We start from the raw sequence: 24,892 nt of genomic DNA on the forward strand, positions 1-24,892 counted from the left end.
AATCGTTTAAGAACACTTCCAGCCAGAGAACTGTGTGATTGGGAACCTGGAGACAGGGTGGTGAAGCTTGGCAAACAGAACAGGCTATCGAGTTGCGATTAAAGTTAGGTGTGTGATGAATCTAGAAGCCTCTTGGCACATACACAGTTTAAGCCTTTTTTCTCTTAAAATACCACCATTGATCTTCACTCTCTCCCCAGTAGTGCCACAGCTTAAAGTACATTTAGCCACAGAGTTGGAGGAGTCTTCAGTTTGGCCTCTGCTCCATCTCTTCAAGGCACCCGAAACCAATTTCTGAGCCCCAGCGTTAAAAATAACCCATTCTCCAGCCAGCTAGACAAATAGCAGCTGCCATGGTCACCACAAAAATCCTGCAAGTGGGAAGGAGTCAACTCTTCTTTCCTCCGAGCAAAGCTCTGGGGGTAGAAACCATTTATTGAATGTTTGGAGTGAATAGAGGCCTCAGGAAAGAGGGAAAGAACCAATAATTTGCTGCTCTGTCATTAAGGAGGTATAAATCTGTCTTCAAGACACAAACCCTCACCTTAATCTGATGTTCTACATGAAATTTACAAAGTTACTGAATCCATGAGACAGTTGTAACCAGTCATCTTCACTTTTGCCCCAAATGTCATGAACTTAGAGCTAAGACTATCATTTTTGCATATTCTGACTTCAAGAGATCTTTAATCAAATAATTTATAAACATTTTGTAAGAACTTCATATAGTACAGAAAGTGAATGTAAAGATTCTCTGCTTCCCGCCCTGGCTGGGGTGGCTCAGGGGTTGATTGTTGGCCTGCAAACTCAAGGGTTGCTGGTTCGATTCCCAGGCAGGGCACATGCTTGGGTTGCAGGCCAGGTCCCCAGTAGGGGGTGCATGAGAGTCAACCACACATTGATGTTTCCCTCTCTTTCTCCCTCCCTTCCCCTTTCTCTAAAAATCAATCTTTTTTAAAAAAGATCCTCCACTTCCCCACAAAACTCCCAGTTCTGCTTCCTAGAGGTGCACTGCATATTTTGTGTACTTTCCAGAAAGTAGATATGCCCTTTGAGAAAAGTACACAAAAGGTCACAGGAATATATTAGGCATCTTGCTTTTCTTCACTGTCTTCCAGATTAATCTGCCTCATTCTTTTTAGTGTCTGCAGAGTATCGATTTTGTGAGACTGTCTCTGTTTAGGAATGGTCCCAGAGGGTGTTTAGATTAGCTCCAGCTGGGTCTGGTCCCCCAGGGCTGTGTGACTGGCCTCCTTCTCATGCTGAGGCCTGCTGTGTGAGTCACCTGTGAAGTCCACTGCCAGGGGAGAAATTGCAGCTCGAGGGGTGTGCGGGTAGAGCTTGCAGAATTTGGTAAGAGTGTGTATCAACTTACACTTCCACCAGCAGTGTGTGAGAATAACTGTCTCCCCATCCTCTCACTAACATGGGGTTTTCCAGACTTACTTTTGCCATACTAATAGGTAGAAGTATATTTTATTGTTCTGACTTCTTTTATTCTGAGTTAGACATAACATTTATTTTAAATACTTGTTGATTTGACTTTAAGAATCAGAGGTCCCTTTTTTCTCATTTAAGTACTTTGTTCCCAAACCCCATTTCTTATTATTTTGGCATTTTCTCTAGAAATTCATCATCCTAAATTGTGTAATAAGTAAAATATTTTGGGGGGGAAGATCAAGTTTTCTTTGGATTTTTAAAAAAAATCCTTGGTCGCCTTGCATCAAACTAGTATTTCAGTCGATTCCTCCATCTCTGCAGTTTGGCGAGATCTTCTGCAATAGTTTTAATCATTCGGTCAGTAGTTTCTTTCAAAACAATTGCTGTCCTGAGGGCATTATCCAAAGAGGAGTTTAAACCCTGCAGAGGAAAGTCCACACATTGTAGTTACATAAATATACCACTGTGACTATATCAATTGGGTTTTCATTAAACACTGCAAGGTGGAATTTTTGTTTGGAGTGCTCTGTTGTCCACTGGTCTGTTTCTGTTTTTGAGAGTTGGTTTCCTAGGAAACTAATTTGCGATGGAAGATATTTTTTAGGGCAAGGGACAGAAAAAAGACTGACACATGACTGATGAGCATGAATCAGAGGGTGAGGTCAGCAGCCTGCTGGGCGGTTCCTGGCTGTAGGGAAAGAGGTCCGTGAGAAAGAAGAAAAGCTCCTGGGGCTGCTGCAGGGCGGAAACACTGAGAGGGCAGGGAGGCAGCGCCTGCACGTAGATGCTTTTGACAGTGGCCTGGGGTTAGGTTACTGATCTGAGAATTGGATGTGGCTGGCAGCTGTAATCCCAGTGTCACTGGGACAGATATGCAAGCAGCTGGGGACAGTCTGTCGTGCCTTCCCACCTGGGCCAGGGGACTTTTGAGGCTGAGGCACCTCCCACAATGCTCATTCCCCAGGAGCCAGTTCAGGAAGAACTGCGTTTGCTCAGGCCAAGTGTCGGTCATTAGTGGGAGCACAAACTGTTCTCGGCAGAACATTGTTTGATGCCTCCATGCTGAAACTTTAAAGGCTGTTAGTGTTGTGATCATCAAGACCTGGCTTACAAGCTGCGAGGGTTCTAGACTGTTTTCTGAGTCCTCACCTCAGATTTTGTTTCTTCAGTACTGCTCAGGTTGCCTGAAGATTTGCTTCCAGAAATCCTGCATGAGTGGAAATGGGGCAAGGATGAAGCCAGGTCTGAAGTGTAGGTCACGAAAGCCGTGAGATTGTTTCCAGAAGGCAAAAAAGCAGTTGACATCTGTGTGAGTGCCCTCTGCCCTGTGGCTCAGTGTGCCCTGTGGCTCGGTGTGCCCTGTGAGTGCGTGTGGGTGGAGAGGAGCTGGGCATGCTGTGCCTGCTGTGGCTCTCTCGGTCCCTTCGTGGCTGACCGCAGCTGAGCTTCAGAAGGGGGTTCCCATGGCTATGAAGGGCATCTGCCCAGCATATGTCTCCTCTTCTGTTGGCACAGAAAGAGGCAAAACTCCACGAAGAGATTTTACTCCATTTTCATTGTTTTGGGGGCAACCTTCTACCCTGCATATTTGTGAAACAAATGCGTACCAGTCTGCCAAATGCAGACCCTCTGAGTTAAGTTCATTGTAGCACCCGTGAGCCAGTTTCCACAGAAAGGGCGCGGCAGCAGGGAAAAACTCTGAAGCAGCACCTCCTTCCGTAATCGGGCTCCCCTGGGCTAGGACACTACCTGTGAATCTGTCTCTCAGCGAAGGCCCTGCCTCTGCACTGGGGGACAGAGGCGGGTCCCAGGGCTACTGCTGCGGTGCCGCCCTCCGCACACACAAGGGACTTCCACTCACAAACGCTGGGTGAAGGGCACTGCCTGGAGTTGTGGTCTGCACAACCCTGGCTGCACAGGTGGGCTGTGGAGCCATCCTCACATCATCCCCTGGCTTGAGAGTCCTTGTGCTGTGCGTCACTTCTTCGGTATATGTAGCCCTTGTGAGTCTGACTTCAAGTGCTTGTGACCCAGTACCTCCCTCCCTCCCTCCCTCTCTCCTCCCTGTCATGTTAACATCAGCTGCATCTATCCTCCCGTTGAGAGAGGTGATTCAGCGTCAGGGCCCCAGCTAATGACAAACTCTGGGCAGGGCAGTTGGAAAGTGTGGGTGTCAGAGTCCTGTGTCCCCACATGCTCTCCGTCACCCCATCAGCAGTAATAGCCATCCCTTGCCGAGTGCATATGAGCCAGGTACCTTTCTCAGTGCTTTCAGTGTACTGACTCAGTCCTCGATGAGTTCGGCACGTGGGGAATGATGTAGGAACACAATGGGGATAGGGAGGCACAGAGAGGTCAAGCAACCTGCCCAAGGATGCCAAGCCAAAATGCAAACCCAAGAAGTCTCCAGAGGCCACATTCTTAAACAGTACCCCACTATAGCAAAGGGCAGTGGGTTCAGACTGAGTGTGACATCAGAGCCTGAACTCTTAACCACTGTACTACACTATTGGTTCTGCTCCTTACACAGCCCCTGAACGCCTCTCTCCATTTCTACCACCCTTGACCAAGCTACCGTCATCTCTCCTGGACTATTGCTCTAGCTTCTTATTTGGTCTCTGTGCTCCATCTTTGACTCCTCTTATCATTCCCCCTCACTTCGTAGTTACAATGATCTCTTAAAACACTAAAAATCTTTTAAACCTCCCTGGTTAAAAATCTTCATTGACTTCCCATTATAGCTAAGAGTTTGAAGTCCTTCCTGTAGCTGACAAGCCGTTGAATGGAGGGGCCCTGCTTATTCCACCAGCTCCACCTTGTCCCACTGCCCTTCCCTATTTTTAGGCTCCAGCCACACTGTTCCTGGACTTGCTAAGGGTCTCTCCACATCAGGAAGCTCTCTTAGACCAGAATTCTCTCCTATCCCGACTTCCCCGTGCTAGTTCATTCACATGTATTCTTTGGAGCTGAGCTTCCCTGAACCCCAAATTAGATAATAGCACGCTGAATGCCCTTGGCATTCCCAAACACTGCCTCCTGTACCAAAAAAGTGAGCTCCACGAGGGCAGGGACAGTCATCAACTTTGTCACTGTGTCCTCAGCAGCTAGCACAGCACCCTGCTGTTGGCACTGTAATATTTGTTGGATGAATAAGTGAATGATTGAAATATTAGCCAGACCTGGGTTTGAATCCTGCCTCTACTACGTAGGATCTGGATGATCTTGAGCAGGTAATTTAATTCACTAAACACATAGCCAACCAATGGGCAGGTATTTTTGTTATTACTACTAATAATAAAATAATACTTACTTTCCTGGTATGGGCTCATGTTCATCTTGAGACGGTTTTGAATTTGCTCTCTTGGAATAGATCCAGTTTGGTTTTGAACAAGCTGAAAAAGTGTTGGCTATGATTAAATTCAGAGCATCAAAAATGGTCCCTGAATGGTGGCTATGTGGGTATCATTTCCTGAACTACTTGGGGAGCATGGAAAACAAAATTTTCTCTCAAGTATTCTGAATTCAAGAAAAGAAACTCAGTGTTTAAAGAGTGTTATTAGCACACAAATGACCAAGTGTCTAGGTTTGCTGGGTGCCGGCCACGTGACCTGGGCATGCTGTCTAATTTTCTAGGTTCAACAGCTTCACGTGGAAGTTGAGGGATAATAGCTTCCAAGAGGCTGGGCCTGCTGGATTCCTGAAGTCCTCTTGACTCTAGGAACAAGATCTCTAGCAGAAACTAACCAGTAAGTCCCTAAGACAATTCTAGAAAATAGAGACTGAACAGTGAAGATAAAGAGATTAAAGTCACTCTTCTTCCCCTTCCTCTCTTCTCTGTCTTCCCCTCTTCTCCTCCCAGGCCTCATGTCTCATTCACTGGTCTCTAGTAGCTAGGTTTCACCCCGCCTCAGGAGGATCCCATTTGACAAGGGGACTGGGAGAGATTGCCTGTCCCTCAGGCGTGGAAGGCGGGCAGTGCCAGAGAGTCCCAGTTCAGTCACGCTGGCCACCAGACTTGTATCATGACGCACAGAGACACTGAGGAGCTCAGTCCTAGGCCTTTGGTAGTCTCCAAGTGTAGTTGTGGGTTTTATCTGAAACCTAGAAACTCAGTTGGAAAGGGCCATGGGGTCATCTGGTCCAGTTCCATCTAGTCCAGTCTTCACATCTACAATGTCCCCAAGTCTACCAAAGGGCCTCATGACCTCCCACGACAGCCCACTGCGTTTTCTGTTCCAGTTTCCGTGACGTCTACCCTCCTGGCCTCAGTATGTTTACTAATGGAGTCCAAGACCACAGTTTACACGACTCGGTCGCTTCCCTCACCCACCTATTGGAATAACAGGTTCCATGAGCTGCAGACCCGAAGACCAAAGAGGTAGGAAAGGAACCTGCTCTGTCACCTCTGCAGAGTCACTGACTGCCAGTTGGACAGTCCACCCACCTGGAGGTTTGGCAGCCAAGGTCAGTCAGGCAAAGGACCTTGAGTCCTAAACATTGGCAATTGTGAAAAGTGAGAGACTTTTTCCCTGCCCTTTCCGCAGAGACAGAGAGAAGGAACTCTGAAGGTGGGAGCTCGCCAGCAAGGAAAGGGCGTCAGAGGGCCAGGTAGGGCTGTCCAGAGACAAAGCAAGGGACGTGTCCTTCTGCCCCCTTCCCAGCGTACTCTGGCTGCTCGTAGGACCTTCTGCTGTAGGCTTTCCTTATTTGGGTTTGAGTTCCTTTCGGTGGTCTGTGTACTCCCTGGGACGGAGGAGCCACGTCCTATTCATTCATCTTGGCGAACCAGTGTTCGTGAGATTTTAATTTTTTCCTAAGCAAAATTTTGCATTGAGGTTAGCAATGATGTTTAAGGAGTGTAAAAGTAGCCTATTTCTTTCCATGCTGACTGTTAGCAGGGATATATTTAAAGCTTTTGACACTCCTGAATAATAACAGTAACAGTGGCAATTATCCTGTTGGTGGTTTGCTCAGCAGATATTTACAATTTGTTACCCGATTGCACTTGTATAGTACTTAATACCTTTGTCAAAGTCCTTTGTGGTTAGGATTTCACATCTCCCAGCCCCAGGCCAGCCCCTTGCTCTCCAGACATCAGGCTGGAGACCTGAGTAGCAGACTGGACAGGGCAGCGGCCCCCCAAGTGGAAGGACTGGCTGGTGTGATGTCAGTCTCCCATGCTTGGGAGACTCACTTGTTTACAAAGATGGGATCATGTAAGAGATGTACTTACAAGGTGAAGAATTTTTATTTTCATTTAAAAAGTGGAGCTGGACAAAGGCATTTCCTCCTCCGTGATTTGAGTGATTCTGGCCCGGCGTGTTGTATCTGTAATGAAATTCTAAAAAGGAAAGATTAAAAGTACGACTCATTGTGTGGGAACAACAGCTGTCCCCACTGCTGCCTTCTGAGGACCCCTGGTCGCCCTCACCTGTAAGTGGTTCTTTCCGGCAGCCTCTTGGGGAGTTCAGAATCTTAGTGCCACAGGTCTCGCACTTAGTACTCCGCAGTCCAGTGCCAGAGGCCAAGTAGCAGCTCAGTTCTGTATCGGGGCCTGAAAAAACCCAGGTTACATAAAGAAGTGTGAGTTTCTTGAGTTTCTTTAGTGTAGCGAGTGGAGCTCTCACCAGGCATGGTGTGCATTGGATGCCACAGTGCTGAACTCCCCCGGCGGTGTTACCAAGGGGAGTTGCCAGCCTAGGAATGCCATCTGTGGTCCCTTTCTGCATCTGAGAGGCATTTTGATAAGTGGCAGTTCTGATAAAGTCTCAATTTGCCTAGTGCATGTGGGTGCTTAGTGAAGGTCTGCTGCATCGGTGGATCTGTCAGAATTTGGCCCTCGGGATTATCAGACAATCTTGCATTTGAAGGCATTTTTCCAGATTTGCCCCAATAAAGCCACATTCTCTTCTCATCCCCTGCTGTGGCCATGAGCTCGTGCTGCGTCACCCAGGTGGCTGGAAAAATAGTTTTTCCCAGGACATTCATTCCTGAGCCCATGCAGGATCCTAAATTGTAGCTTTGCCCTCCTCAGAGGCCAGCGGTGGCGAACATGTGTGTCCTGTGCAGCTGTCAGACTTGGTCAGCAGGTGTGGCCAGTGCAGCTGTGCAGGTAAGACCAGAGCGGGGGTCCTGGGCCAGGCAGGTACGCACGTCAGGCTTGGGTGTCCAAGCAGCATCTCCACTCCAGGGCAGATGAAGCCGGGGCACAAAGCCTCTGCCAGTGCTGCCAGCCTGGCCGCATTCATTATTGCTCTCATTTGTAATGTTATCTTTCAAAGTGTAAGTCACGTGTGCAACGAGCTTTAGAAAGGGTTTTTCTTCCCCAAATTGCATTCAGTCCATCATCATTGAATGTCTTCCTAATCCTGAAGCCCAGAAAGCTACAAATGGACCACAGAGACAAACCCTGGGAAGGTTGTGTGGTTGGTGGGAAGAGCAAGAGACTCAGGTCTGAATTTGAAGCGTGGCTCTGTCACTTAGCTGTGATGGTTGAACGTGTGTCCACATATTCTTTGACATGTCGTTCAAGAAGTAGACTGGATTTAGTGACTCACTTCTAACAGAATAAGGAGGTGGTGATGGCATGTAACTTTCAAAGCCCAGGCATAAGGGACATTGAAGTTTCCAGTCTTGTTCTCTCTTGGGTCACTTGCTCTGGGGGAAGCTGGCCACCATGTCGTCATGACACTCAAGCAGCCAGTGGCCATGCGAGTGACCATCTGGGAAACAGACTCTCAGCCCCAGTCAGCAGTGCTGGGCCACACCTTCACTGCAGCCTCGTGAGAGACGCTGAGCCCGAACCACCCAGGTGAGCTGCTCCCTGACTCCTGACCCACACTGGATGGTAAATGACGGCTCTTTTGAGCCCATAAGTTTTGGGATCCTCTGTTACACAACCGTAGATTACTGATACCCCACCTCTTTGATCCGGGCAGGTCACTTCATTTCTCTGAGCCTCCACTTCCTTAGCTATAAAGATGGTAATTCCTACCTATCAGGGGTGCTGTGACAGCTAAATTCTATTCACTATGCCAACAGTTCTCAAACTTCTGATTCCAGGGCCCTTTTACACTCAAAACTGAGGACCCTGGAGAACTTCTATTCTCCATGTAAAGTGACCTGTGCCATTTTATCTACTGGTGGTGAAATCTCCCCCTGCGTTGCAGAAGGGCTGTCTCACCACAGCCAGTCAGCTTAGATGGACTAGTAGAGGGATGTCTACATAAAAATTTCAGATCATTTTTGCCTATACAGAGTCATTCAGATCTTTCCAAGACTCAGTGGGTAGTCCTCAGGCTTTAAAAAAAATTTTTAACTGAGATATTTAAAAAATATTTTAGTTATTATATCACTTAAAAAGAATAGTAACCTATTTCATATTAACAAAACATTTTTAAACAAAAACTAAACTTTTGAAAATAAAGTTAGAAGAGTGGCGCGTTTTATGTGTTAGCAAGTATCTCGAATATCTGGCTTAATCAAAGGTAGCCAATTCCATGGCTGTGTCTCCATTCCATCTGTGGCGATACTGTCCTCACATAGATGCATTACTAGAAAAGAGAGGACCTCCTGGTCCCCCTGTAAGGGTCTCAGCGACTCCCTGAGGCCTGCTGGCCACACATCGAAAAACTCCTCTGTTGTAGCCTCTGGTATGGTCAGTGTTCAGTCACTGAAAACGTGTCATCTACAGAGAAGGACTAGAACTAAACGTGACATAGAACAGTGAGTTATGGAAAGGCTGTCGGCTACAGGCTGTGTGAACGTGAGGTCTCTGAACGTCGTCCTCGTTAGCCCTCTGGCCCCTGGGTTCCTCACATATAAGCCAGGCAGACCAGGCTCAGAGGTGGCTTTCATGCTCAGGAGCTGCATGAGCAGGCAGGCCTTGGCCCCCCCTCTCCCCCACCCAGGGCAGTTCTGCCAGGGGGTGTTGGTGTGCTCAAATTATCTCTGAGAAAGGCTCCTGTGACTCAAAATCATTGAATTCCGTGCACTGTGCTCACTGGGCCTCCTCCAAGCCCTGACTTTCTTTGCTTCTCTGAAATGTGCACGGGCGTGTCAGCAGCAACTCTCGAGTGGCAGCAAAGCTCACAGGTGTGCGCCTGGTGGGTCATGCTGGGCAGGTGATGACACAGAACCGAGGCCACCTAGTGACTGAGTCCATGGAGTCCTGCAAGTCCAGCCAGAAGTGGGTTGGCACGCTCACCCACCTGAACACGTCTTATTTAACTCTGTTTAGTTTTTAATTCTTTACATTAAAAAAAAAATACAACATGCAGCACTCCAGTCTAGGCAATGCTATTCAGAGTGGCAGGTGGCAAGCTGGCACCCACCATGAGCACACCCTATGGAGACGTGCCTTGAAGACTGAACACCCATAGCCCAGGCCCCTCAACTTACTGAGACTTGAATTTGAGTGCAGCGCCTGCTCTTGGAGGACAGCGGGAAACCTTCCACAGCTGGTCCTTCTGTGGCCTTTTTTCTCCACGTTTTGCTTCCTAAAAAAGGTGCATAAAATCCCATAAACTCAGTACAAGTCTCCTAGAGATAGAGAGTTGGTAGAGCTGAATGTTAACTTTCCTATATCAGAGGCTGGGATGATGCAGCGGTGGCATGTTGTCATCAACCCAGGGCTGCCCTCTGCCTGCCTGCCTTAGAGCTTCCCCATCAGCAGTGGCACCCAGCACAGTTTGGCCTGATAGGAACATAGTTACCAAACATTAAAAGTAGATCTGTTTTGTTCTCCAGAGGATAATATCTCATCATTATACCTACATACATAATATAGAAACCTGAGGTTTGTAATTATAGAAATTTGGAGGGCTTTTCCATATTCATGTCTTAAAATCAGTTCTTAGCAAGGGAAGAAGAAGCCATGCTATGTGTCACATGGCTTTGACTCTCTAAGTACAAACTGAATGTATCTCAAAAGTCCATAAAGTAGGTTTTGTCTGGTGTCTATGGGGTTGGAAGCTAAGGGGACATCTGGGCTTATCTGTACAAGGCCACCAGGGGGCATCAGAAGATGCCCTCCAGTTGTCATTTACCAGACGCTTCCTCTGACCTGTCATGCTTCAGCCTCTCTCCTTGCCAGACCTTCTCACTCCTCCAAAGGGATTCTAATAACAATTCCTAGGCTCTTCTCAGCCCCTGCGGTGCAGTAATAGCCCCTGGGGAAGCTGACTACTCTCAGGGTAGAGGGCACCATGCCCAAGATACCCTGGACTGAGCCCGAGAGGCAGGAGGAATGGGACTGACTCCCAGGGCAGGGGGTGAGCCCTGGTACTGCTTGGTGAATGCGTGCAGGTCTCCCTGGGCCTGAGTTTGTAGGGCTGGGGGTCCAGAAGCCAGGCCCTGCCCCTCCTCTTGGAAAAACATGCTGTCCTCCTGAGTCACACTTTCTCACACCTCATTTTCTCTCTCCACCCTCCTCCCCTGGGGCATTGGAACATCTGCTCTCCAAAGTGGAGAACTTGGATCTCACCCTAGTGAGTTCAGTCCAACACGACTTTCTTTTTCTGCCTCTTTTAAGCCTCTTTGTGCATGGAAATCTTCTTGCCAAACCTAACAGCTAGGGGTAATTCTACCTGAGGAGACAGTTTTAGTAGCTTAAATCCAAAGTTCTGCATCAGAAATAACACAAAGGGACAAGCACTTTACATGTAGCATCTATGTCATTTATCTGCATGTATGCAGCACTTCGCAAATGTTATGTCCATCAGCAAGTTTTATAAAGAACACAATCCATCTAAGAGAGCAAATCTAAAAAAGTAGAGTACACACAACCCTCTGTTCAGTGAGTTCCTCAGAGACTCTGTGATTGACCAAGAGTCCAGTTTGCAAACCATGTATGTATCTCGTCACTCCCCAGAAGTGCATTCCCGGTTAGGTCTGATTTACACTGGGTGTGCTTTTCTCTCCTCCTCGTCTGTCGTGAAAGGGTAAATCTAGTCTACAGCCTGGGTCCCTGCAGGGTCTAGACTGTCTAGACTAGGAATTTGGAAGAGAAACAGTACCTAGAATGCTTGATGAAAATGTTTCTAAAATATAAAGTATTTTTATTATGCTTGATAAAACCTAAAAAGAAATCCCAAATCTGGATTCTTACTTCAACAAATACAAGTAGTAGGCCTGGGATGGCTCAGGAAGTGCCCCTTATATTGACAGCCAGAGCCAACTGGCACAATGGCTTAAAGTCCTGGGGCCAGGCCAGATGATACCGGGGAGATGTTAGCACAGACACCACGCTCTTTCTTTGGGGGAGGGGGGAGCTCATGGAACGCTTTTGACAAGTGCCCATTCCCGTGGTGGAGTGTTTTCTAACAGGAAACTTCAGTCTTTCAGACCTTGTCATCTGCTTCTATTAGAGTCCATTACTACATGTAACAGTGGTTGCCGAACAGCTCCTCCCACCTTGACCCTTGCCCTTCCAAAGGTAAATTAGGCAAGCTTTGGCCCCAGTCCACGGGGCCTCCTGACCTTGGAGGAGGCACCTCTCCATAACTGATAGAAGCTTCAAGGCAGTGATTCTTAATTCACGGGGGCTTAACAATTGCTCCAGTGAGTGTTTCTAAAACAAGCATTTCTCCTTTGGATTTCATATCTGCAACTTTGTACAGGATTTCCCACTTACTACCTTGAAGATTTCTTGCTGAGTAATGACTGGGGAGAAGAAAGCCCTGAGATGTGGGATAGGGTTTATTTCTGGTGTGACTGTGGCAGAGGTGGGGCCCATCCCAAGGAGAGGAGTGAGGGTGGGAGCTGGTACTCAGTGGTGTGTGACAATATTCCACATTCCTCTGGGCAGTGTTCAAAGGAGCCTGCGGGACAAACCATCCTCCCTGCCGCAGCCATGGTTCATGGCTAAGGGGGCTTATTGGAATCAGCTGGGGAGACTGAAAATAAGAATTCCTCCAGGGTTCCACCCCTGGCAAGGCTGATACAGTAGGTGGAGCCGTGGCATGCACGTGATTTTAAAATCTCCCTGGTGACTTTGATGCTGACCCCAGTGGAGAACCACAGCTACGGGGGTTTGCAGATTGGGAGGGAGGCTGGGCTATGTGCCCAGCTCTGAGGTCTGTGGTTCTGTAACTGTGCCAGTGGCTTCTGGCACCTGGTCAGCGAGTTGACACCCACTCTCACTGGAGTCATTATCCCGGGCCTGGCCTCCGCCCACCCTGGGAGTTCAGCTGCTCTCACCATTCAAGGACCCGGTGGCAGAAGACACAGCTCCGACTGGTTATCTCTGCACGTTCCGCACGTTTCTGCCTTCCGGAGGGGCTGTGGGGGTCCTGCTGCACCAGAAAACACACACAGATGTGGCTGTGACCACGGAAGTGACTCATCCCTTGGCTGCTCAAGCACAGCCCAGCAGGCAGCCAGAGCTCAGCTGAACTCACCACTTAGGGCTGCCTGGTTCTGATTCCTCCCGCAGGGGTCTGTGCAGTACCGGCCGGGGCTCAGAAGAAGAAGAACCCTTACCACAGCCTCGCCTCAACTTCTTTCCACCGCCAAATAAATTTTAAAGCTTGGTTTACAACGAGAGGATACTTTTCCCTTTTTTTATATCCTTTAGTTTCAAATTACCCCAAGCTCCTCCAGACGCTGAACAGATTTTAAAGTTTTAAATCTATCAGTCTGACCATTGGTTAGTAGAGCTCTGAAGGCTTTTCCAAAGAAACGCATTCAGCTAAGAATTAGCACAGGGTTAGGGGCTGTCTAGAAGACTGGGTTATTGTCTCACACGCAAGAACGACACCCCGACAGCGCCTGGCGTGCATTTCTGAGGGCGCTTTTCACCCTCCTGGCAAACAAGATACACGCACCTTTCTCATCATAAGCAACACTGGCCTAAGCGTTGCGTAGGTGGTTTTTTCCATATGTGAATTGCTTCCTAAGGAAACGCCTGGGTCAGAGGTTGAGAACATGTTTGTGTGATGATAGGAATTGCCAAACTGCTTTCCACAAAGTGCGAATTACACAGCCACCAACAATGTGGGCCACTCAGTGTGACCACACCTTCCTCTGCATCAGGAATTATCAGTAGAAAATGTTTTTGTTCATTTAATAAGGGGGGTGGCACCCTGTGTTGACTAGCATTTCCTCTGTTATTAAAGGAGATCAACGCTTTCCTATGTGCTGATTTATTCGCTGTATTTCCTACTCGTGACTTTGTACTTCATATCTGTTGTTCCATTCATGTTTTGGAGGGTCTCGGTGTTTTCTTGTTAATAAAAACAAGCATGGGCTGATCACTCATTGTGCCAGGTACTTCTCCCATGGCCGCCTTTATTCCTTCCCACCACCCTGGCCTGTTGTCCCCGTTTTAATGATGAACAATCTAAGGCTCAGAGAACTGATACAACCTGACACGGTCACCCCAAGAGTGACACATGACAGACACATGGGGCTGGGATTTGCTCCCCTCCCTGTGTGCTGTGTTCTCAGCTGTGATTCTGCTCCTTAGAGCACTTCGTGTGCTAAAAATCTCACTACTGAACTTCATTTGCTCGTAGTATTTCCCCAGTTGTCTGCTTTAAAAAAATGTGGGTTCAGTTTTGTAAACAAAACATGTTGTCAGAGAGGAAGTGGAAATAGCCAAGAAACAGGAAAATGGGTTAAATTTCACAAATAGTCAAAGAAACACAGATTAAACCATGAGATGCTAGTTTTCCCTCTATCACTTTGGCAAAGGCTAGAAAGAAAAAGAACCAAAAATACAGGGTGGGCTCAGGTTGGAGGCGCATACTCCCCCCTACTCTGCCGTGGGTGTGGGGACTGACTGCTCTGAGCTTCATAAGGCCTGCAGGTCAGAGTTTTCAACGTGTACATTTTGGACCACTAACTGCACTCCTAGGTTTTTATTCTCAGGAAATAATCAACTATGAAAAAGTTTGCATTTACAATGATGTTACCTGGGAAAAAAACTAAATGTCCATTAATGAGGGATTGGTTAAAGGAGTCAGGGTACATCCCTAGGATGAAATACAATGCAGCCCTTAAAAAATGAAGCTGTAGGCTTATTTATTCTAAGTGATATGTTGAGCTCCTCACACTATAATGTTAAATGAAAAAAAAATCACAAAACAATACATAGAGTAGGATCCCATCTTTGCAAAAACGTGCCTGGCTGTGCAGAGAAAAAAGACTGGACAGATATATCTTAAAATACTAGTAGCAACAACAAAACAAAAAACTTTAAAAAATAGAAAAAATACTAGTAACATTCAGTGAAATATTTATGCTTTTCTCTTGTGTGTGTGTGTGCGAGTGTGTGTGATTCAAACACTTCAGGTCAACAGGTTCCCCTGCAGGTCACACGCAAGGCCGGTTTACACTACCGACTCTAGGGAGGGCTCACCTGAGCTGGGACGCCCGACATCCAGTGTGCCCCGTCGTTTGCCCTGAGCCAGTCTCCTGACCTCCCTGAGCTCCCAACTGCTTTCTGCAAAGAAGTCTTTGTGCACTGTAAAGCTCTGAACCCACAGAATTATGACTGTGAGCTGCTTATAATTTTGTCGTCATCATTTGAGACCCAGGGGTTTTAACCCCAGTGTTTCCAATCCGTTGGTAATGAGCTCATCTCCCGTGCGGCCCCGGGGCAGCAGCATGGGCCTCACCTGGGAGCTTGTTGGAAATGCAGAGTTTTGCAGGGCGTCCAAAACTAGGGACTGGAAGCCCGCGGTTCAGCTTCCATCAGAGGCGCAGGTGACTCGAGGCCGGCCGCAGCTGGAGAACCCTGCTCCGGCCCAGCCACCTGGGCAAGCTCCGAGCGAGTGAGCGGCGCTGAGTGGGAAATGTTAGCGATGGGCCGCTCCCAGCGGCCCAGCCCCCAGGACGCCCCTCGGTACAGAGCCAGCCGATCTTAAGTCCATTTCAGAGTCGCCCTCGGCGACGCTGGTGCCTGGTGGAGTCAGCGGCGTGCCCTGGGCGGAGCAGGACCGGGCGCCGAACAGGACGCTGCAATCGGGACCACCTCGAGGCCCTTTGATCTGGTTGGTCTGGTCTTTAAAGAGGCGAAGCGGGCAGTTTGACTTTTAGAATCCGTTCCTGAGTTACCTGGAGCGCTGCTTTGGGGGATTATTCGGTTTTTCTTTAAAGAGTCGTAGGGAATTTAAATTCAGCAGGCCTGGGAGGTGGAAAGGAGCAGCTAGAGGTAGAGTGTGGTGGGGACATCCTGTGGCCACTCGTCCTCTGCACCCACCCCTGCCCCTCGGCTTCTCCCAGAGGGTTGCAGAGGCCGGGCCGGTCCTCCAGGGACCCTGGGGTGCCAGGCGAGCGGTGTGACCCGCGGTGCAGGGCCCTTCTCCGTGGAGCCTCTCGGGCCCTCCCTGGGGTGCCCCTGCATAGAAAGGGGCCTGTGGTTGTCCCCGCTGGGGCCTGCGGGGCGAGAGACTCAGGTCCTCCTTCCAGGAGCCTCCTACGTCGTGTTGGGGCACCCTGTCCCCAGCGCGCACTTGGCCCCGGGCCGGGGACTGCCGGCGGCTCCTAGGAATCTGGAGAGTCGCCCGCAGGGACTTGTTAGGGCTGCTGTCCCGCGGAGGGTGACCTTCAAGGCACCTCCACATCCCACCTGGAGACCCGTTTCCTGTCTTCTCCTCTAGCTGCCTCCTCCTTTTCCCCCAGAACTCGGTTCCAATCTTGCCCCCTCTGAAAAACCTGCCCTGACCCCTTCTCCCTAGTGACTCTACCCTCACACCCGAGATACTTGACAGAGCAGCCGGCACCCAGGTAAGGGGCTTACAGTGCGCAGGGCCCTGTAGTGCTGGTCCGGGGAAGCACTTGGAGGGGATTTCATTACGAATGGGGAACACCGGGTCAAAAGTGATGATGGCAAAACTATACGCCGTGAACAATAATTCTGTTGGTTCAGAGCTTTACAGTTTGCAAAGACTTTGCGGAAAAGCAGTTGGAAGTGTAGGAGAGGGGGAAACTGAGGCACAGAGAGGTTATGTGACTTTCCCAAGGTCACAAAGTCACTAAATGACAGACCAGAGTTTGGACCCAGGCAGTCTGGCTTCAGAGTCGTAAGGAGTGTGTCATGTCTTCCTGCGTAGCCCTTTTCACATTCTGTGATGACGTGTCGATTTCATTGGTTCCTTGTACGTGACCCTCACAGAAATACAAGCGTCGTGAGGGCAGGTGATTGTTTATGTTTATTGTCCCCCATACTTAGAAGAGTGCGTAACATTTAGCCATAAACATTTGCTGAAAGAGCCAATAACCTAGCAGTAGACTGTTTTCACAAAGTTACAGCGTTCTCATCATTTCCCAACCGTCACTGTAATTTTGGGACCAAGAGCAGGCCCAGACCTGAGGGAGCTGCTGGGCAGAAGGCAGACCTGACTCACCAGGCCCCTCACCACCTTGAGGCTAATTCGGGTCCCTGACTGCAGGGTAACCTGCCGGGAACCTGGGGAACTGCTTGTGAGGCGCAGGCAGTGGCTCAGCAGTTGCTCTGCTGAGCATCAGCTCTGCACCAGGCATTCGGTCAGATGTTTGGGATACAGAGACAGGCACAGCTGCCCAAGGACAAAGGACACACAGTGCTCTGGGCTCACAGACCAAGCAAAGAGCCCTGCCTGGTGTGGGATGGGGGCTGGAAGTGAAGGTTACAGAAATGGCCTAACTCGGAAGCCGGGCATTAGAATGAATGCCATTTTCCCAGGAAGGTAAATGTTTTGAGGAGGCAAACACACTTCTTTGGAAAGGCTAACATTTATACAAAATAGGACAGAAGCAGGTTTACAGTTGTTCGTATGGAAAATAACAATACAAGAATGAACTGTTTTCAGGGACTCACAACTGTAAACTTACTTTTGCCCCACCCTGTGTAATCCTTAACTCTGACAAAAACCTATTCAACTTTTGAATGTGTGCCTCAGACTGTGTCCTCGAATGCTGCCTGAAACAAAAGAATCAATTTAAGGCAATTATCCAGATGATTCAGCTTCTCAGAATTTTAATTTAGTCTGAAATGTTCTGATAGTTGAGGCTACAAAAACATAAAGTGTAGAAAGACAGTGGGGATTGATTTGAATTCCTAATTTTTCAACTGTAGACAATCCAAAAGAATTTAACTTGAGAGAGAAAAATGCAGATGTGGCTTCATGGAAATAGTTCTTTCACTGAGTGTGTTATTCTTTATTTAGAAGAGCGAGTACTAAACCATTAAGAGGGAAAATTAAGAGGAAATAATTATTTCCATCCACAAAAAAATTACTATTCTTCCAGAAGAAATAGCTCTTCAGCAGTCATCAGCTTAAACTGCCTTATTACAGCCTAAACTAATAAGATAGTTCAAAAGCCGACGCTTGAAATAGCTTCTACTTTTTACAACCTGATCCCATTTTAAATAATATGATATACGAGACTTTGGAAAGTCAAATTTTCATGAAAGATTAAAATAGAATTTTGTGATTCCATGAATTAGGACTCTATAAATGCACAGAAACCATTTTTTTCCTGGCATGGAATTAGGCTATAGGTTCCGTATTACCTCATCTGAGGGTGGAGAGGACGTGGGTGGCAAGTCAGCCGGGGTGGCGGGAGACCTTGAGGGAGGAGAGCTCGCTGAAGTATGTTTGCCTTCCTCTGTCTTCTCTTTAACCTCTTCAAGTAGCATCTCCAACCTGAACATTTCACCTTCCACTTTTCTAAGTAAACATAAACAGGCATCTTTATAGGGTATGCAGTCAACATTCCAATTAGTATCAACAATTCTTGACTATAACAGTGTTATAATATTATTAAAGTGGTCTGTCTTCAGGAAGCAATAATGGACACCCACCCTGACAAGCATCCTGTTTATAGTTTCCCTCCAAAGGCCTGGGCTCTGATCCTTATTTTGTTATTCATTAGCTGTGTATCCTTGGACAAACCACTTAATCTTTCTGTGCTTCCAATGTCTCAAACAAAAAGTGTGTAGCATCTACATTTTTTAAAAATGCTCCTGGACAGGCATATTTATTGCAAAGGTTTGAACTCTTCTGGAACTAATCTATAAATTCAACACGATCCTGAACAAAATTCTAATGGAATTTTATTAAGAAATTTGGTAAATTTGGTGAGCTGATTATAAAGTCTTAATAAGAGAGTGCAAGAATAGCTAAAGAAAGTTTTGAAAAGAAGGAAACATTTCAAAATATAGACTAAACGGTGGTAGTTTAACGCAGTGTGGTTGCTGTAGAAACAAACGCCTAGCTCAGTGGGAGGGACAGAGCAGTCCCAGATACCCATGGAGATTTTGTATAGGATAAAAGTTCCTTTTTCAACTAGTGGGGAAAGGCTGGCCTGTTCAGTAAGTGGTGGGACAAAGATCTAAGCATGAAGAACCACACTGCTAATCAAATAAAATACAGGGAAATATGTTCTACCCTAGCAGGCAGAAGAGCAATACGCAGGGGACAAGGAGAGAGACCAGAAATGCAAAGGAAGAGAGATGATGACGTGAGGCTGCAGGTCGTGGGAAGAGATGGGGCTGGAGGGGCTGGAAAGTGAGGGAAGGAAGAAGGGGGGTGACCTGCAATCAAAACTGCAGATTTGGGGATGGAGAAAAGGCATTTTTGAGGGAATGTGTGATCTTTTAGGTAAAGCACAAGATGGTTGTGCCTCCTTTAGGAAGGAGGGCTTGATGGAGGTAGAAGGACCCCATTTCTCAGCTCCTTGGCTTGGGTGTTCGTGTGCTGGTTCTTCTGTTGGTTGTCTTGGTTGGTGTGCTGGGTCATGTGAAGAAACTATAAAGAATCAATCCACTTCCAGACTACATTCTGACAAAGAGGATGCATGAAATCCAAACAGCTATTTTTGCATCTTACCTTTTAAAGGCAATAATAAGGCTTTAGTAAGAGCACAACAGTTGACTTCAAAAAGCGATTAGTCAGTGACTTTGCAGAATTCTTTCCCCTACAGAAAGCCATCTGCAAAGGCCTTTGGACTCAACACTTAGAAGGTTCTCGACATACCAACACCTCAAGGGTAGCATGGGGTTCTGCTCATTGACATGTTACCCACGTGAGAACAGGAGGACCAACCTCACACTGAGCAGCTCTGCTTGCTCTGAGGTGGCTTTGCTGCATTTTGAGAGAGGCTGGGTCCTTCCCTCACCCCGGTGTTGAAAGCTTTTCCTGTATATGGGATATAATTGCAGTTGAAACTCGGTTTATCCTGGAGCCAGGCACCACGTGGGTGGGACTGGGGTATAAATAAGGCACTGATTGCCTCACTTTGGTCTTAATGTGCGCAGAACCCTGTCTTTAGAACTCCTGCCAACAAGTGGGATTCCTTGGAAAATATCCTTACTCTATTTGTTTTTCAACAAATAGGGAAAGCAGGTGGAGATCTTTTTTTTCCCCCCTGGAAAAAAAAAAAGGCTTTGGCGGGGGGGGGGGGGGAAGCAATGTTAAAACTCCATCCTTCCTTTCTAATTACTTGGTATTGAAATAACAGTAGACAGAGGTTTCATTCATTTGAAAAAGTAAAATTATACTTTGGGATAAATACCGCAGGATGCAAGTGCTAAAACATAAACCATTGACATATTTTGGCATCAAAAACGTGTTAAAATGCTATGAATAGAAAGAGCTGAACTTACAAATATTGAGCCCAGTAAATGGATTCTTTTCATTCATAGCAGGAAATTATATGGGCAGAACCTGAGCCCCGATTCCTGGAATACATCATAAAGCTGTTTGGATTGGAAAGAGAGAGGGTCATGTGCCATAAAAATGGCCGGTTGGAAACTTCACCGTGAACATGCCTCCAAGTTTCTAATGTGGATTAACGCAGGAATCCTTTGACTTTAAGTTTTAATGTTTTCCCTTTTTCAGAATTTGTGGGGTCCTCACCCCAACATTCGCCAGCTGACAACAATCCTCTCCTGCCATGGCCCCTTTGGACTTGTCTGTGGACGAGAAAGAAAGGGGGGAGAGAGGGATAGAAGAGAAGAACCAGGCAGGAGAAGTAGAGGCAGGAGTGGCGTGAAGGAGAGGATGGAGGAGCGTGGAGAGGGGGAGGCCCTCTGGGGTTAGACTGTGAGCCTCTCTAGGGTTCTCCTGTGCGCTTCCGGGTCTCAGAACCGAGTACAGTGACGTCCACTGAAATGCAAGATGGTGACACAGTTGTCCCCTGGATGAGGCAACTGTGCCTCAAGGGGACAACTGTTCATTTGGGACACTCCATCTGGGTCACCACCTGGCACGAGACCTTACACATAACAGAAATGCCTTCCTATTTCTTGCTTGAGATGACACCTATTCATCGGTGGCATAGTTTTTACTGACCCAAGACCTTTCTGGACCTTTAGTGGCTCTCCAAGCACTAACCCGGCAGCCACTTCAGAATCCCAACTGAAGGAGCTCTCTTCTCTAACCCTTGCACCTCTCACAGTCTAAGCCTGACCTTTCTGGATCAAAGTCACTGACGGCTGGGGGTTCGTGCTTGTGGGCTTGCTGCTTCCAAGTCAGATGCTTCTCTTCCTTGGCCACAAACTCCTGCTCCAGCAATGCAAGATGTCCCTGCAGTTTCAACAGGGCCTGTAGCAGAGAAGTCACTGGAATCATTCACCTGGAACCCCATGCGTGGAGTTGTTTTTCCCCAAAACCACGGAGGGTGTACCCTACAGTAGTGTCAAAACGAAGCCACCGTCCTTCTCCTGGCCCTGGTGTTGTGTCAGAGTCTGACACCTGAAATACAGACAAGAGCCGTCTCGACATTCACACCGCCATCAGAGCACAGAGCCGGGAAGTTCAGTGTCTCCCGATTTCTCTCCCTGAGCCCACCCAGGGGCCCCTGGACTTCCTTAACAGGACGTGAATAATCCTACATATGCCCAATGATTTTTAGCTTATGTAGCACGTTCCCATTCATTATCCTATTTAATCGACGCATCAGTGTTGTAGGTATTGCGAAGTAGATATTATTATCCCGGTTTTATAGAGGAGGAAATGGGAGCTCTAGGAAGCATGTCTCATGCCACATAGATCTTAAAAAGAAACTACACTTAGGGGACCTGGGTTTGAGTCTGCGGCATTAGAGGGTGAGACGGGGAAGGAACAGCTGAAAGCTGAGCCACAAGCTGCGAATGGGTCTTCCAGCTGGCACCGCATCCCCACACGTAGCGCCGTGCAGGCGAGGGGCCTGTCTGAGGGGCCCGTCTGAGGGGCAGGGGCTTTAGCTCTGCAGCCGCAGCTGTTGAACAGTCCCTGAGCACTGCCATGTCTGGCCTTGCGCTGAAAGTGTGATGGATCTAAAAGTTGCATCAGGCACAGTCCCTGGTCTCCGGACTTTATTCCAGTTGGAAAAAGAGACCGAGGATCGGAGTCCTTTGCCATGGCTCTATAAAAGAAGGGAGACTTAAGTCAGGCTTGAAGGATGCTCAGGAGGGCCTGGTCCAGGCAGTATCCATGAAATTGGAGAGGAATGGGAGATTTGGAAAGAGATTCCCAAAGGCGGGAACATACCATTGCAGGGTTAAAGGATCAGACACACCAGGGTTCAAGTTCAGACTCTGTCAGCTATTAATTGTATGATTTTAGTGAACTTGAACTCTAAACTTCAACTTTCTCATATGGTGAAAATTAAATGAGGTAATGCTTGGTGCAGGGAGCATAGTACATACTCAGTAGAGGGTAGCTATCATCATCATTATCAATTCTTGTTATAAAAAATGAACAAACAAGTTTGGAAACATATTGGCTGTTGGGTATAAAAAATGGCGAGTGTGGCAGATGTTTTCCATTTCTCCTTCCAGATGCATCCTCCATCGTTCTCTGTGCCCCACCCAGGAAGCTGACCTTCCCGGGACAGCATCAACAGGAGGGAGGAACTGAAGAAGAATGAGGTAAGGGGTCTTTGTTTTCCCTGACTTCCTCCTGCTTGTATCATCACGGACTGGCTGTGTCTCTACCAAAAGCCACAGAGCTCGCCAGCTACTCCCACAGCTGCAGCTACTCTCCTTGGGCTCCAGTGTCTGTTCCTCCTCTGTCCCTTCTGCTCTACTGTTGTTTCCCACTGCTCACCGGTTTCCCTTAACCATGACCACACTGTTGTTGAACCATGCCTTCTTAAAGTCTCCCCGAGTACTCCACTGGAGCAGGCCACCTGGTTCCTGCCAGGCCGCGGCCTGGGTCTGTGACTCTCCAGGCCATGCTCAGGGGTCCAGCCTGGGAGATGGGCAGAATGTGGGAGACCTGACTAAATAAGGAATTTGGACAGGCCAAAATTCTCAATGAAGGTAGCAACATCAACAAATTCTACAGTGTTGGACGAGGGAGAATTTTCAGTGAGAATGGGATACCCAAGTGAAGATACCAGTGTGGAGATGTGGGTGAGAAGTTAGGACTGGCCATTGAGGGATTGGTGGCACAAAAGTGACATTAAGGCCTTGAGAAAGAATTAGGTGTTTGAAGCAGAGAGAAAAGAGAAGCCCATTTTAAGTTAGGATGTTGGATTTTGAATCATGTTACATCTCAGAAGAAGACAGGGTACAGCTTCCGAGCCATAAATGGTCCTTGTTGAATTCTTGTAAAACTCTGAGATGGGAAGACGTGCTACCTGTCTAAGATTGTACCACCAATATGTAGAACTAATGGCGTGTGCTCCAAAATCGGAGTGCGTTCTACTGCGCTGTGCTGCTTACTCGGAGGTGTTAGCTCTGTCTGGCCATCTTCCAAAACCGGAACAAAGGGCCTGAACTCTCAGACCCAGGCTGGTGCCCTCAGGAGTCACCTTGCCTCTTCTCCATCCCAACGTGATGGAGGGAATCCCCACGTCCCTCTAACACCAGGGAGGAACGTGCTGAATTGAGGCCTCAGAAGGCCAGTACCTTGAACCAGTTCCCTCTCTTTTGCTTGGCCCTTTAAAAGTCTGTGTTCTCCCAGTTCCTGAAAGCTCAGGTTTTTGGAGATCCCCTTTATCATTCACTCCTTAACCCCTGCAATCTGGCTCCCATAGACCCGCCACTACATTGAAACTAGGATGGCCAAGGCCCCTCATGGCCACTGGGTTGCCAAATTCAGCACACATCTTGCTTTCCTTCCCACCTTGAACATTTGATGGTGTGGCCCACTCCCCACTTCTTAAAACCCTCTTTTCTTGGCTTCTGCCACACTGCCCCTCCTGGATCTGCCTTGCCCTTTCGAGTCACTCCTCCTAGGTCTCTGTGGTAGACCCCTCTTCTTTCACCTGCTCCTGGGTGCTGTTTCCCGTGACTCTAACCTTGGACTTCACTGCGTACTCTGTGTGTTTACCTGGGCAATCGCACATACCCCATGGCTTCAATCCACACCTACACCCAAATCTACCTTTCCGGCCCAAACTAGTCCTCTGAGGTCCAATAATTGCCTCAGATTGTGCTCTCATTGCCTACTAGACCTCTACAATTGGATGTCCTATAGGGAACTCAAAAAGTCCCAAACTGAACTTACCTCCTGCCTGACTCCCACACCCACTTTGAACTGGATCCTCCACTTTTATTCCCGGCCTTCATTGCCCAAGATAGCAATCTGAAATTCATCCAAGCCTCCTCCCTTCCTTTACTCACCCCTTTCAATCTGCCACCACTTCCTTAAACCCTTGGACGTGTCCCCTTCTCATCCTCTTGGCAGCCCTGGTTCAGGTCCTCATGGCTTGTTCCCTGGATAGGGCTCCCTAGCTGGTCTCTGTCCCTACAGTCTTGCCCACAGGGTGCTTGCCATTTCTCCGTTTGAAACCCTCCAGTGTTGCCCATCACTCAGCCCCAGAGTGAAACCAGAGCTCCTGGGCGTGAGTCAGAGGGCTTTCCTGGTGTAGTCCTTGTCTGCCTTGCTAGTCCCGCCCTTCTTCTTCACCACATGTACCCCAGGCTCCATCTGGTTGATTGCAATGACATGCAGTTCCTCACCTCTCAGCACTTTCTTGGCCCTGGGCACTTGTACCTACCAATCTATTGTTTCTGGGGGACTATAAGCCACTTGAAAAAGAAACCGTTTCCTCATCTCCAAATCCCTAGAGCTTGGTATAGACTCTGGGACACAGGAAGTCCCGGATAAGTGTTTGTTGAATGAATAAATGAGTTGTTAAATTAGTATGATGATTGAATGGATAATGAACCTTGTCTCTAACATTCGGATCCTCCTGGTTTTGGGGTGCTGTCTGGCTTCTAAAACACAGCCTGCCCTGAGCCTTGCTTGTGTCATTTATGTCAGGACGTCTGACTGCCTTGCTCTTGCCCCGCGGCCTAAACTACATCTTCAGCTTGGCCCACTTCTGGCTCTGGCAGCCTCTGCTTTTAGCCCTACTGACAGACTCCACCTCCACTTCCCACGACCCGGGCACTGATAAACAAGGTGTTACAACATAAATTAGTGATTTGATTAAATACAACAAGCCAGGATGTGAAGCCCAAAGATTTTGATCTGAAAAGCACAGCTTTAAGATGAATTTTAAATTTTCAAAGTTTTATATTGAGTTGCCA

General features: G+C 47.9%; 1 protein-coding gene across 1 annotated transcript in view; it reads right to left on the reverse strand.

Moving 5' to 3' along the window:
- Positions 1-1,563: 1,563 nt before the first annotated feature.
- AKNAD1 (AKNA domain containing 1) overlaps positions 1,564-24,892 on the reverse strand; it is a 28,279-nt gene continuing 4,950 nt past the window's right edge. Inside the window, exons 6-18 of the mRNA XM_053915889.1 lie at positions 20,839-20,972; positions 17,939-18,095; positions 16,753-16,841; positions 15,644-16,278; positions 15,291-15,445; positions 14,801-14,915; positions 12,640-12,841; positions 9,841-9,938; positions 6,872-6,994; positions 6,674-6,781; positions 4,751-4,832; positions 2,590-2,719; positions 1,564-1,860 (exon numbers count right to left, since the gene is read on the reverse strand). Coding sequence (XP_053771864.1) covers positions 1,729-1,860; positions 2,590-2,719; positions 4,751-4,832; positions 6,674-6,781; positions 6,872-6,994; positions 9,841-9,938; positions 12,640-12,841; positions 14,801-14,915; positions 15,291-15,445; positions 15,644-16,278; positions 16,753-16,841; positions 17,939-18,095; positions 20,839-20,972 — 2,160 coding nt within the window. The 3' untranslated portion in view covers positions 1,564-1,728. The remainder of the gene's footprint in view (positions 1,861-2,589; positions 2,720-4,750; positions 4,833-6,673; positions 6,782-6,871; positions 6,995-9,840; positions 9,939-12,639; positions 12,842-14,800; positions 14,916-15,290; positions 15,446-15,643; positions 16,279-16,752; positions 16,842-17,938; positions 18,096-20,838; positions 20,973-24,892) is intronic.

Source organism: Desmodus rotundus, chromosome 12, assembly GCF_022682495.2.
Source record: "Desmodus rotundus isolate HL8 chromosome 12, HLdesRot8A.1, whole genome shotgun sequence".
Classification (NCBI taxonomy): Eukaryota; Metazoa; Chordata; class Mammalia; order Chiroptera; family Phyllostomidae; genus Desmodus; species Desmodus rotundus.